This window comes from Ochotona princeps, chromosome 18 (genome assembly GCF_030435755.1).
Source record: "Ochotona princeps isolate mOchPri1 chromosome 18, mOchPri1.hap1, whole genome shotgun sequence".
Taxonomy (NCBI): domain Eukaryota; kingdom Metazoa; phylum Chordata; class Mammalia; order Lagomorpha; family Ochotonidae; genus Ochotona; species Ochotona princeps.
In genome coordinates this window covers 20,063,176-20,075,817 of record NC_080849.1, presented here as the reverse complement: position 1 = coordinate 20,075,817, position 12,642 = coordinate 20,063,176, and the positions used below count along the sequence as shown (strand labels likewise).

At 55.5% G+C, this 12,642-nt stretch overlaps 1 protein-coding gene across 2 annotated transcripts in view; it reads left to right on the top strand.

Moving 5' to 3' along the window:
- Nucleotides 1–12,082, top strand: part of CTIF (cap binding complex dependent translation initiation factor) — a 229,368-nt gene extending 217,286 nt beyond the window's left edge. For both annotated transcript variants that reach the window (XM_058676823.1, XM_058676825.1), the window contains exons 11-12: nucleotides 9,645–9,698; nucleotides 11,363–12,082. In XM_058676823.1, coding sequence (XP_058532806.1) covers nucleotides 9,645–9,698; nucleotides 11,363–11,578 — 270 coding nt within the window. In that variant the 3' untranslated portion in view covers nucleotides 11,579–12,082. The remainder of the gene's footprint in view (nucleotides 1–9,644; nucleotides 9,699–11,362) is intronic.
- Nucleotides 12,083–12,642: the final 560 nt, after the last annotated feature.

Here is a 12,642-nt window from a genome sequence, read left to right as displayed (position 1 = left end):
TCAGCCTGTCCATGGTGACCTCTTTGTCGTGTTCCTTTCTGCTAAGGCAGTCTTTCTGTCTGGCTCTGTACAAAGAACCGCCTTGCCCCCAGGAGGTATCCCATGGCCCCTGAGCTGCCACACCATAGACAGAACAGAGAGGCAGCAGGTGTGAGAAGGGAGGCCTGGAGCTGTGTCCCCAGGCACTTGGGCAGGCTCCAGTGGCTGGGCCTCCCCCATAGGGCAGCTCATGTCAAGGAGGAAGGGCCTGTTTCGCAAGCAGAGCCGGGCCTCCCCTGGCATGCGGCCGGCCTGTTAGGAAATCCAGGAGACGCTCTGTCTCTGAGCGGCAGGCGCCACTTCTCAATTGCCACCGCTCTGCTCACTTCAAGATGCTGGCTCCGGGGCCAGGCTGGCGGGCAGGCCGAGCACCCTGTGCTACAGGCCCGGTGCCCAGGAAGCGCCTGCTCCTACAGGGTGTTATGTTATCCAGGGTCCCGGCCCAGCTGAGAAGCCAGCCATCTCAGGCAAGAGGGCAGGGCAGGGCAACGCACGCAGGGAAGGCTTCCAGACAGCTTCCTCCTCCAGCGCCCTTATCTCCTTTCCTGCTAGGCGGGGACTCCTGACCGCCCCATACACAAAAGACAACCCCACCCAGTGCTGGTTTTAATAACCCCGACTGATCAGCAGTCAGGAGAACCACCAGGGAGCCAAGAGGCTAATAGCCTGAGCCTAGGTTGCAACAGTGCACAGGGCTGGGGGTAGGGAGAAAAGCAGGCCCAAGAATTGGAACTGGCTGCCTTGGATGTCCTTGCACCCGGACCTGGCATTCACTCCTAGAACAGACAAGCAGAGCACGGGTTACAGACCAGTCCAGAATCAGGGGCAGTCGGGATGTAGACAGCATAAAAGGAGGGGTTAGGAATGTGAATATACAGCAAGCAGCAGGAAACTTCTCATGTGGGGTCTTCCCAGACCTGCCAAGTGGGCAGAACACAGGAACGTGGGAATAACCTTGGGAATGTGGGCCGTGGGGTGAGCCTGGCAGCCAGCCGCCACCAGACTCACTGCTGTGGACACTGCAGGCCGACCAGAGAGCTGTGGCTTTGCCAGCTTCATGCCCTGCGGCAAGTGGGCACACTGGAGGCAAGGGCCAGCCTCGCTGACCCCCAGAGCTCCCCGTTCCAGTCCAGCGGTCGTGGAGTCTCCGGGCCAGTTGCTATGGGAACTATAACTTTGAATTTCCTGGCTCTGGGCTGTGAAAATCACAACCTGAACCTTCCGCTGATGTGGATTTCTCGATTAATTTCCTGTTTGATTGTTTACTTTAGACAGCGGAAAATGCCTTTGCAGGCAGCTAGCTCCCTCCACCAAGACACTTATCGTACCCTGCCCCCAAAGCCAGTGAGGTCAAGGCGGGTTGGTGGGGGTGGGGGGAAGCAGGGGTCGAGGTCAGGGCTTGTGGGTAGGCCCAGCTGGGAGGACATGGTAGCCTGGCACCCTCCCCTCTTCTGCCCTGCCCTGTCCTTCATGTCCTGGCCCAGGGCCCCAGGCTACAGAGAGCTACAAGCTCCCAGTCAAACCAAAGAGAAGCCTGCGCACCCACCCAGAGCACCAGGCCTAGTCCCCAGCCAGCCCAAATTTCCCTGCTCAGGGAGTTGCTTTCTGTCAAGTGGGATGCAAAATGCAATAATTCCTTCAGAGGAAGGCATGAGGGTCACACTGGCTCAGGATGTGCTCTGGGCTGTGTGACCAGAAGCTCAGTGAGTGACTGCTTTGCCACCTGCTTTCCACCACTCTCTCAGGCGCCACGGCCCAGCAGACAGCAGTGGTCCCAAGTCCCTCCTAGTCATGTCTCTTCTGCTACCCTGCCACCCTACCTCCAGGGAGCAAAGAGCACTGCTGGCTGGCTTCTAGGAAGCCCTGGGCACAGGTGCCCTTGCCACCTACAGGGATAACCAGGCTCAGCAGCAAGGGCACCTGGCAGTAGCCTGAAGAGCCTTCTTCTCCACCTGCTGAGGCCTCAAAGGCAGGCGGCAACAACTTACCCTGGCAATACTAGGAGACCCTGAGGCATAGGAGGGCAGGTAGAATGGGCTAGAAGGCCTGTCAGGCAGCCATCCAAATCAGGAAAGTGTGCAGAGCCCAACGGGTTCTGCATCCAGTTACTTAGGAATGACAGGTGGAAGCCGGGACTGTCCCCTGCAAACTGGGATGTGCGGTCACCCTAGCCTTAGTGGCTCCTCCCCATCAGCCCAGATACTGAAACTCCCTTCAGGGTAGTGGTTAAGCCTTTACTCTGAAGCCAGATCAGAGCTGACTGAGGTCAGATTCCATCTCCCCACCCGCCGCCTGTCTGCTCCACAAGTCTTGCATCTCTCTGCCCAGTTTCTGCAGCTGTGACGTCCACAGAGCTACCGCAGTCTGAGAGTGTCTGTTTGCCACAAGGTGGTGACTGCAAACACGGCTCACTTCCCTCATGTTTCAGACTTGACCTTGAGGTCTCCAGGGGCTTGTGACTGCAGGAACCAGGAGCAGGACTGCCCTCCCAGGTGGCCGTGTAGGACGCCAGCTAAGTCACTGCCAGGGACACCCACAACCCGGATCGTAGTAGCTAGTCTGATTCCCTGCTCCACATCCAGCTGCCTGCTGATGCACACCCTGGCAGGGAGCAGGTGGTAATTCAAGTACTTGGGGGGCTGCCAGCCACATACGAGACCTGGATGGATTTCTGGCCTCCTGGCTCCAGCCTGGGAGTGAACTAGCAGATGGAAGCTCTTTCTGTCTGTCTGCCTGTTTGCTTTCCCAATAAAATGAAAAGGAGTAAGTTTAAAAAATGAACCCAAGAAAAAGAACTTCCTCCCCTGTGTTCCAGGCCACCAGCCTGCTTGGCCCCCTGGCAGAGCCCCCGAGGCTGTGACCCCTGCCCTCTGGCTACAGTGTCTGCCGGATTCAGTGTCTGCCCGATTCAGTGTCTGCCCTGAGCCCCAGATTACGTTTCCAGCCCTTGGGGCCAGCTGTGGGATGAAGCATTCCCCCATGTGACATTTACTGTGCCACTTTGTATGGGACAGTTTGCAAGCTCAGCAAGAAAGAGGCTAATTATTCCCTCTGGGGTGCCTGGTGCGCACTTAAGGTGCTTGTCCGCCTGGTTGGGAGGGCTGGCAGCCAGGCCACGGAGCCCAAGCTGGGACTGAAGTCCAGGTCAGGAGGTGGATTTGCTTGACCACCTGCCCCAAAAGGCTCCGTGTTAGACAAGTGGGAAGGTGACACTGGGGTGGGGGGGATGGGAGGAGTTCTCATTTCTGAGGATGTCTCAGGTGCAGGCAGGCACTCTTGGTGATGACAAAGAATTCAACTTGAAGAGCCCTGTGACTCCACCACCAGGTTAGGCAGTATGTGTGTCCATTGACACAGGGACCTGTGTCCACGGCCAGCCAACCAGTCCCTTCTCTGGGGATGATGGAGTACCAGGCCCTCTCCCCTCCTCCCCTCTGGCTCTCCCCAGGGCTCCAAGCTCTCCAACAGCTGTCTCCTCCACCTCTACCCCCACCTGCCCCAAGCCCATGCCAGTCTTTATCTTGGCATCCTGTCCTTCTCTTCCATAGGTATGTTCCAGAAAGAAACAAGAGCAAAAGGAAGGAGTGTGTGTGACAGAGAGAGAACCAAGGAAAGGGTGTCTCTGCCTGCCTGCCTGGCTTCCCTCCTACTCCCCATCTCCCTCCTCCCCCCACCCCACCCGGCTTCCACCTGCTCTACCATGCCCAAAGTCACCACAGCACAGGTTACCCTTCCTTCTCTAGTCACCCAATCAAGGGCCCTGGTCTTGTTTGTCTCCTTTGGCCTCTCTGAGCACTTGACCCTGCTGACCTCGTGCTTCTTGTAACTCGTCTTCCATGACGCCACTTCCTCCCAATCCGCTTAGCTCTCTCGCCTTCCTCTTCCTCCTTCTCCAACAGTTCCTCTTTCTCCTCTCTCTTCTCCTTCAGATACAATTCTGTCCCAACAGGAGCCCTTGCCTTCTCCCTGCCTCGCTGCACATGTTCTCCACCCCACATCATCACACCTGTGCCAGCACTGACCACTGATGACCACGCGTAGACGTTCTCCCATGCTTGCTGTCTTCCCAAAAGAGCATGTGCTCAGTATTCCAAGGCTGAATGCATTTGCTCAACCAGAAAGCCACTCCCCCTCCTGCACAATATCACCGATGGCATCCCCTTTGCTCCAGCTGACCAGGCATCAAGCCTGGGGCTGCCTACCTTCTCCAGTGCCCTTTTTCTTTACCCTTGCTTCTGCTTCTACACATGCTCCTTCCTTCACGGTACCTCAATTCAGCCACCATTGTCTCACCCAGCAGCCCCCTCGCTGGCCTGCATATTGCCAGCCCTGGCATCACTCTGTCAGCTCCAGTTTATTCCCGAGACTATGTTACAAGCATTAACCTTGCCACCCTCCGATTCATCATTCTTCAGTGCTCTCCAGTCCCTTATGATACACTCCACACCTAGTAGTTCAGCATCTAGAGCTGTTTGGCATGTAGTCCAGGGCATCTCCATCACCATATATCCCCTTCCCCATCCATGTACTGCAGGCATCTTGAAGCACCTGAAGAACATGGTATATTCTGCCAGATACATGTTTGTTGGTGAATATTCTTTTTATATCACATGCCTGGAATGTTCTCCCTTTCACCATTCCAACACATGCTTCAGTCCAGGTAAAAATGGTGAGACTCATTTCCCCACCACCACCATTAAACACATGTTCCTCTTGCCATCCCTGTACTTTCAGTGTATAGCCCACATTCATTACATTCATTAATGTAACATTCATTACATGAATGCTGTGAAAGACAGATGGATGGGTGATGAAAATATGTGTGGATGGATGGCTGGAAGGATGGATGAATGGATGAGTGATGGATTGATAGATGGGTGGATATGTGGGTGGTGGATAAATGGGAAGGGGGTGGCACATGAGTGGATGGATAGATAGAGGGTGGATGGATGAGTATTATAGATGGGTAGATGGGTGGGTGGGTGGGTGGGTGGGTGGATTGATGAGTAGATACATGGGTGGATGGGTGTGTAGATTGTTGTAAGGAGGACAACACATATCAAAATTGATTAGGCAAATTTCAATTTTGAGTAGGTTTACATTGATTATTGTCATCAGTCCCCAGAATTCAGAGTTCTGAGCTCCAACCAGCAAAATAAGGATACATGCATCTGGGGGAGATTCAAATCACTGTCTCAGGGACAGACCGCTGACCCAGGACTCTTGTACACCTTACCGTTCTACTCAGACCTGCTGGCTGGCTGCCTTAGGCAAGCCACTTACCTGCTGAGCCGTGGTTTCTCTGTCTGTTAAGTGATGATAAGAATGCCCGTGGCCATTCTCAGTCTCCACAGAGGGTAAGTGGGATGCTGCACACCCAGTGTGTTGAGATCTGTAGGGCAGATGGACGTTCCTAAAGACATAAAAGTAATGGCAATAATAACAGCTTGCCTTTTGTGCCAAGCACTTTCAAAGCTCTTTCACATGTATTATCTCAATTGGCCCCCAAGACAGTCAAGGCAGGTATTACCCCATTCTCAAGTGAAGAGGCCGAGGTGCAGCGTTGAGTGAGTGACACGCCCGGGGTCACTCTTAACAGGCTGAGTGGCAGGCCATGCGTTTTTGAGAATAGCCTTTCTGGGGTAGATTATCAACTTCCTTGCTTCCCCTGAACAGTGACCCGGACATAATTGACCCTCTGGATGATTCAAGTTCATCCCCATGAGCATCAGTTCCTATGCTGTCCTCTGGACTTAGCTGTAGGCTCAGGCCTGGAGCCAGCAGTGTGGATGGGTCCTGGTTGTACCTGGGGACATTTCCTAGCTGCAGGTGACCAGGTGCAGCCCCACCTACAACCACCATTCTGGACACCATGCCCTGTACCAGGGCTCTGTCTGTTGGCTCTGCCTCTGACCTTCCCACACCCGGCTTTCTCTCTTGTTTGTGCTCATCCCTGTGCTACCTCAAGGCCCCTACTCTATACTCTTCCGCCTCCCCTCTCTGCTTTGGCCTGCGACTTACACAGGTCTTGTCCAGGCCCTGACCTGACCTGGCCTGGCCTGGCCTGGCCATCACCCCAGCTGGCCAATCAGAGCCATCTGGTGGATTACTCTGCTCTCTGACAAACTAGCCAACTCACAGACACTCTGTAAACTTGCAGCTGTTGCCCTGTTGCTGGACTGCTGAGCCTGCCCCAACCCACCCCCTGTGCAGGAGGAAAACTCCTAGAGGTCGGGTCTGAGCTACGCCTGCACTGTAGCTACACAAGAAAGCCAGGTTGGTTCTCCCAGGCTTCCAGGCAGGCACTGTGGGTGAGCTGGGGAAGGAACGGGCATCTCACCCTACCCTGATTAGGCAAGACTTTACAGTCTCCAGCACTCAACCCTGCCTGAGTGCAGGGCCAGGCAGCACACCCCCGATCCCCAGGTCCTTCCACCAGCACCCCTCTCCCTCCCTGCAGGTGGCATCCCAAGCAACCTGCCCGGTTACATTCTGGGCACGCCATGGGCAGCATGCCCGCACCCCATGGCCCTTCCCCCAGGAAATTCTGGGATGCTCCCACCAGGCTCCCTCTCTCCCGAGCTCCTGCAGGGCCTCCCCCAGTCCAGTCGGCCCCAAGCACCTTGGCTTCTCTTCCCTGAGGGAGGATGTAAAGGGTGTGCCCACAACAAGGCTCCAGCAGAGACAATGGGACAGGAATGCCTTTGCTTCCGAACAAACATTGTGTGGGCTCGTACAATTGCCTTGGATTCTCATCCAAGAAACACATCTTGCTGTTGGAGGGCACGGGAGGCTGGCCTGCCCCAGGCCGCCCACCTCCCTTTTCTGTGCCAGAGGTTGGGGAGGGAGAGTAAGCAAGCTGATCCTCTCTTTGCTCCCCACCCAGGCCCTCGAACCCCAGGGTGGGCAGCCTTCCTCCACAGAGTGACAGCAGGGCTAGGGGACAGTCCTGCCCACCCAAGGGGTATTCCTGACTGTCCTGTTTTTGTTTCATTCGTGTTTCTACTGTGCAAAGAACCAACGTAGCAGCACATTTACTATTATATCCACTCTTAAGACACCCTTCTGTGGCCTCAAGTCTGCGGACCACTGTGCAACCATCACCTTCAACACCTCCTCGGAACATGTGCCTGTCCCTATTGCCCAAGTCCCTGGCAACCACTTTGCTCATTTCTAGCTCACTGAATTGTGGACTTTAGGAACGTCATGCAAGTGGAATCAACTTCTAGGCCCCTTTGTACTGGGTTCCTGTAGCGTGGTATCTGGGGGGTCACCTGTGTTGGGACCATGCCTTGTTTAAATTCAAGCAATACTTCAAGGGTGGTCCTGTTGATTGCAGTTCATCCATTGGTGGATGTCATAGTGCCCCTGCTTTTTCAGCTACTGTCAGTAGTGCGGCGTCAGACATGGGCTAGCAAGTTGCCACAAATTTTCTGAAACTTGTCTTGGAGTTTGATAAAGCAGTTACCTCCGCCAAGGTGCTAACCAGAGCACACACAAATGAAAGAGTGGCTTTGTCCCTCATTGGTTAAAATCCAGCTATCCCCAGGGAGCATGTGGCCTGGAAGAAATGGACCACTGAGTGCTTAGGTTTGGGGCAAGGTAAACAGGAGTGGGAGGTTCTGCACTCAAGATAATGCAAGTTTCTGGGAGACTGGTGCTCAGCCAAGGCCTGGGGGCCCCAACCAAATTTTTCTAGAACCTTCTTCCCTTTGTGGGCTTTCCAGGTCCTCTGGATGAGGAAGACCCTTCCCAGTTCATCCCTAGAACTGCTCCCGACCACCAGGCACTGGCTTGAAATAAAGCTCCCCCTGGCTGACTTTAAAGACCCTCAACCCTGGGTCAGGGGAAGTAAGAAGACTCCAGAAACACTGGAAGGGACAGAGCAGCTGTGCATTGTGGGGTGGTCCATAGTACAGTCGCATCATTTATTGTTGTTGGATGTCTGAGTGATGGTAGGCGCGCTCAGATGGAGCGCACCTGTCATAGGCACAGGTGTGGACAGGCAGGCAGGATGAGTTCCTACCAATGCGACTGCTAGACAAGACATGTGTATACTTGCAGTGCTGGTCATGACATCATGCTCCTGTCCACAACTATGCCACCTGTATTTCCAGATGCACTGAGGGTACGAGGCAGATAGCATAGGATGCAGATACAGCTTCACCTCTCCCTCCCCTCTACAAGGGTGAAGGTGCCAGGGTGTCTTGCAGACCAGCTGCCTCTGGGGGACCTGAGTCCCTATGCCATTGCCCATATTTTGGGGCTTCAGCAGCAGCAGGTGGATTTGCCACATGACAGAGTTGCCTCGGTGTCTAGTGTTTCCTAGGCGGGATAGTGGTGTGGGGGACAGCCACCCTGGTCAGTTGGTGCAAAGTGGATTGGAGGAAAAGGAAGTGGGGCTAAGGGAGGGACTCATGGTGACTGTTCTTGAGTTACCTCGGATGTGAACATCAAAGTGAACATGAATAGTCACAGCCATGTTGCTGGTGAGAGCTAACAAGGGGAAGCGAGCAGGGCTTCCATTAGCTGATGAACAACAGGCCAGGCCAACTGTAGGTCAACACATGCCAAGGAATACGCTTCAGCCATAAAAGGGAGAAGGCCTGGGTACATACAGCACCAACAGACCAACAAGGCCCCATGTGACGTGAAAGCCAACCCCAGAACACTGAATATGGTAGGGGCTAACTTCTATGCCCTGACAGCAAAGGCCAAAACCATACAGAGACCCCCAAATGCATTTAAAGTTGAGGGGGCAGGGCAGCAGTGGGCACTGAATGCTAGGGCCAGGTTTCCCCAAAGGGGGCTGAAAATGCTCTAGACTTCATTAATACTCTGAATTCCTCAAAAGCACTGAGTTATGTAGTCCTACATGGTGATGTGTCTGTTATGTGAATTGTATCTCAGAGAGTGAATAAGATTGAGCAGTCAAGGACACCGTCTCTTGCTAAGCCAGCCAGATTCCTGTAAGGGGATCATGTTTCGCTAAAGATTTTCACTGGTATCTGTTAGCAGTAGGTGATGGGGACAGGGACTTGTCCTACCTGTAGACCCACTGTGGTCTCCCCAAGATTCAGTCCTCCCCCACCCACCCATGGCATCCTATGGCTGCTTAAAACCCATCGTAGGGGCTGGTACTGTGGCATAGCAGGTTAAGTCACCACTTGTGACCCCAGCATCCCATATCTATGTACCTGGTTTAGCCCCAAATGACTCTGCATCCCATCCAGCTCCCTGGTAACCTGCCTGGGATGGCAGCGGGAAATGCCCCGGGTGCTTGAGCCCCTACCACACCCATGGGGGAGACCTGGATGGAGGTCTAGATCCCTGGCTTTGGTCTGGCCCAGCCCTGGCTGTTGAGGCCATTCGGGGGGAGTGAATCAGCAGATGGAAGATCTCCCCAACCACCCCCCCGCCCCTCTGCAACTGCCTTTCAATTAAATAAACAAATCTTCCAAATCAAGCAAAACAGGCTGAGGACTGCCGCTCCCAGGGCAGTTTTCTTCACATGGGGCGCTGCCCCTGGCTGGCCCTAGGGCATGTTTGTCGGCAGCTGTGCCCTCAATCCTAAGCTGTGTCCTCCACCCCTCTCTCTTCTGCAGCTCTTGCAGTCTCAGGATGTGAAGGAAGATGCTGTTCTTTGCTGTTCAATGGAGGTAAGCATAGAGGCTCAGCCACCCACCTCACCTACCTTGTATGTCCCTTACACCCTCCCAGTGGCAGGCCCAGTGGGCATCCACAAGTCCCAGCACAGTGTGGGAGATGGCTTCAGGAGCAAGCATCAACTCCTGCTTCCAGAATGTTCCTCTCTAAACCAGAATTACATGGATGGTGACAGCCATCTGCTACCACCTGCCCAGTGTCCCCTGCCCCCAAGATTGCCTGATTGTAGCTCAGGCACGCCATACCAGTAATAGCCCCAAACAACTCCCATCCATCCTCCCAGCAGAACCCTTTGGTTTGGAAGCACGGAGTCAGTTGCCTCAGACTAAGTCCAATGGGTGGGTGATATCTACTCCAAAGTAGCACCCTTGGCAGGCACTGGCTCCTGTTCCCATCACCCATAGCTGCCCTTCTTCCAGAACCTGCACACAGCCTAAGGTCCTGCTGAGTGAAGGGGAAGCAAGGTGGCGTCAAGCATGGGGACATGCCACACTTCCATGAGCACTCCTGTCGGGGCAACTTCTGCCCATGCCACATGACAGGAGGCTTGGGGGCCAGAAGCCCAGGCGTAGCTCTAGGTCTATAGGACGGGCACTCCGTATTCGGGATCCAACTGGGCACCCTCCATGGGGCTTAGAACTGGCAGAGATAGGGGAGAAGAGAAGGCAAGTGCCCTCCTCAGATCCAGGGCTGCTTAAGGACAGATCACACACAGGCACATGTCCAACGAGGAGAGGGTGTGTCAAGGAGGCCAAGGAAAGCCTTGTGCACAAGATAGAACCTTGGGCCTTGAGCTGTGAGGCTGGCATCCCGTTATTGGGACACTGGCTCTAGTCGCAGCTACTCCATTTCTGATCCAGCTCCTGGGAAAGCAGCAGAGGATGGCCCAAGTGTTTGGGCCCTGAACTCACATGGGAGACCCAGATGGAGTTCCAGGCTCCTTGCTTTAGCCTGACCTAGTCCCGGCTGTTGTAACCATTTGGGGATAAAATCTCTGTCTTTCTCTCTTTCTCTTTCTCTTCTCTCTCTCTCAATCTCCTTTTCAAATAAATAAAAATCTCAAAAAAAAAAAAAGGAGGGGGGAGTGGAACAGGCTGAAGGTGGCACTCTTTTGCAAGACCTGTGGGCTGATGGCAGGGGTACCCCAACCAGCAGGCTCCTTGGGCACTGGGGCTCTCCTAGGGCAGGGCCCCTGCCTGGCCTCCTGCCCCCCTGTTGACTTTGTTCTCCTCCCCTGTGTTGTGGGCAGAGGTTAGGGCTGGGGCCTGGAGTGGGATTGGGACAACCGAGAAGGCAGAGAAATAGGAGAGCTCGCTCCTCACGCTCTCAGGTTCCACGCACACATACAGGCAGTCATGAGGAAGCTCAAGACACCCTCACAAGGGAAAACTAACCCTTGCCACCTGGTCACTGAAGGGAGGGCATGGGTGTCATTGGGGAGGGCTTCCTGTAGGAGGGGACATCAGATGGGTCTTTGACCGAGGGAGCTCAAAAGTGCCTCTCTGCAGTTCCTCTCTCTGTCCCCACGCCCAGGCAGGAGTACCCCACCAAGACAGTGCCGCTAGTTCCTGTCACAATGAACCCAGGCAGAAGAGGGGGTGGCGGTGCACCTCAAGAGGGATCCAGCCCTCACCCCCTGCTTTCTCTCTGCCCACAGCTGCAGAGCACCGGCCGGCTGCTGGAAGAGCAGCTCCCGGAGATGATGGCCGAGCTCCTGGCCAGCGCCCGGGACAAGATGCTGTGCCCCTCTGAGTCAATGCTGACACGCTCGCTGCTCTTGGAGGTCATCGAACTGCACGCCAACAGCTGGAACCCTCTGACGCCCCCCATCACGCAGTACTACAATAGAACCATCCAGAAACTGACAGCCTGACAGCCGGGGTGGGGTGGGGCCTGGCGGGTATCCCGCGGGCAGCTGGGGCCCTGGTGTGCGGGGCCAGATGGACAGATAGGGGGACTGGGGTGGCCCTGGCGGGAGCAAGCAATAAGAAAGAAGGCAAGCAGAGCAGGGAGGGGGCGCGGGGGACACGGGATGCAATCCCCTAGAGGTGTGCCCCGCCCCCCACCCGAGCTGCACTGGGAGGCAGGTTTTGTTTCTTTTCAGGGTGGCCCTGGCCTTGCTCGCTCCCGTCCTTTCCCCACCTGACCCCACCTCCACCCCAGAGCTTCGTGTGCCCCAGGAGGCTTCTGTCTGTGAGTCCTTGTTCACTCACTGGGTCATATGGGACCTCAGGGAGCTGAAAAAGTAGGTGGAGGCAGGAAGGAGGGCAGGCATTGTCCCAGCATGCTGTCAGCCGCAGTCGCCAACTGGCAGCAAGCGACATGTAGCAGATGTCCACGAGGACAAAGGCAGCCGAGGTCCCCACCAACCGCCTTTGTCAGCAGCGTCATTCTGCAGCCTCCGTGATTCCCGCCTGCCCCCCACCCCCAAGTCTCCATCCGCACTCGAGCCCTGGGCCCAGGGGGTCGACAGCAGGGAGCGGGAGTGGCCGCCGCTTTTGTTTTATTGCGTCTTACTTTTCAAAAGGCGGTTGCTTTGAAGTCTCTTCTCTTGGTGAAAATGCCCGGTGCGAGCACCCCCTGATTAGGGGGAGATCCAGCCGCCCCCCTCAGCAGCGGCTGCGGAGGATTCTGACCACAGGCAGATCGCTCCAGTAGCCAATTAGGATAATTGGAAACTTCTGCCCCGGCGGGGGTCCCTGCCGGAATCCTCAGGCCCTGGGCGGCGGCGGCGGCAGCGACAGCAGTGCCTCTGCCTTCTCTCCAAAGGACTGGAGCTTTCGCCTGCTGTTCGTGCGGACTGCACTCAGCTCCCCCAGGCTCCGGAGGAATAAGGAGGCACGCGCGTTAAACTCTCAAGGCCAGGCGGTGCTTCCCTGGAGAGCGCTTCACCAGCTGCTCCCGGCCCAGACAGGGCGCCACTGGGAAAAGGACCTG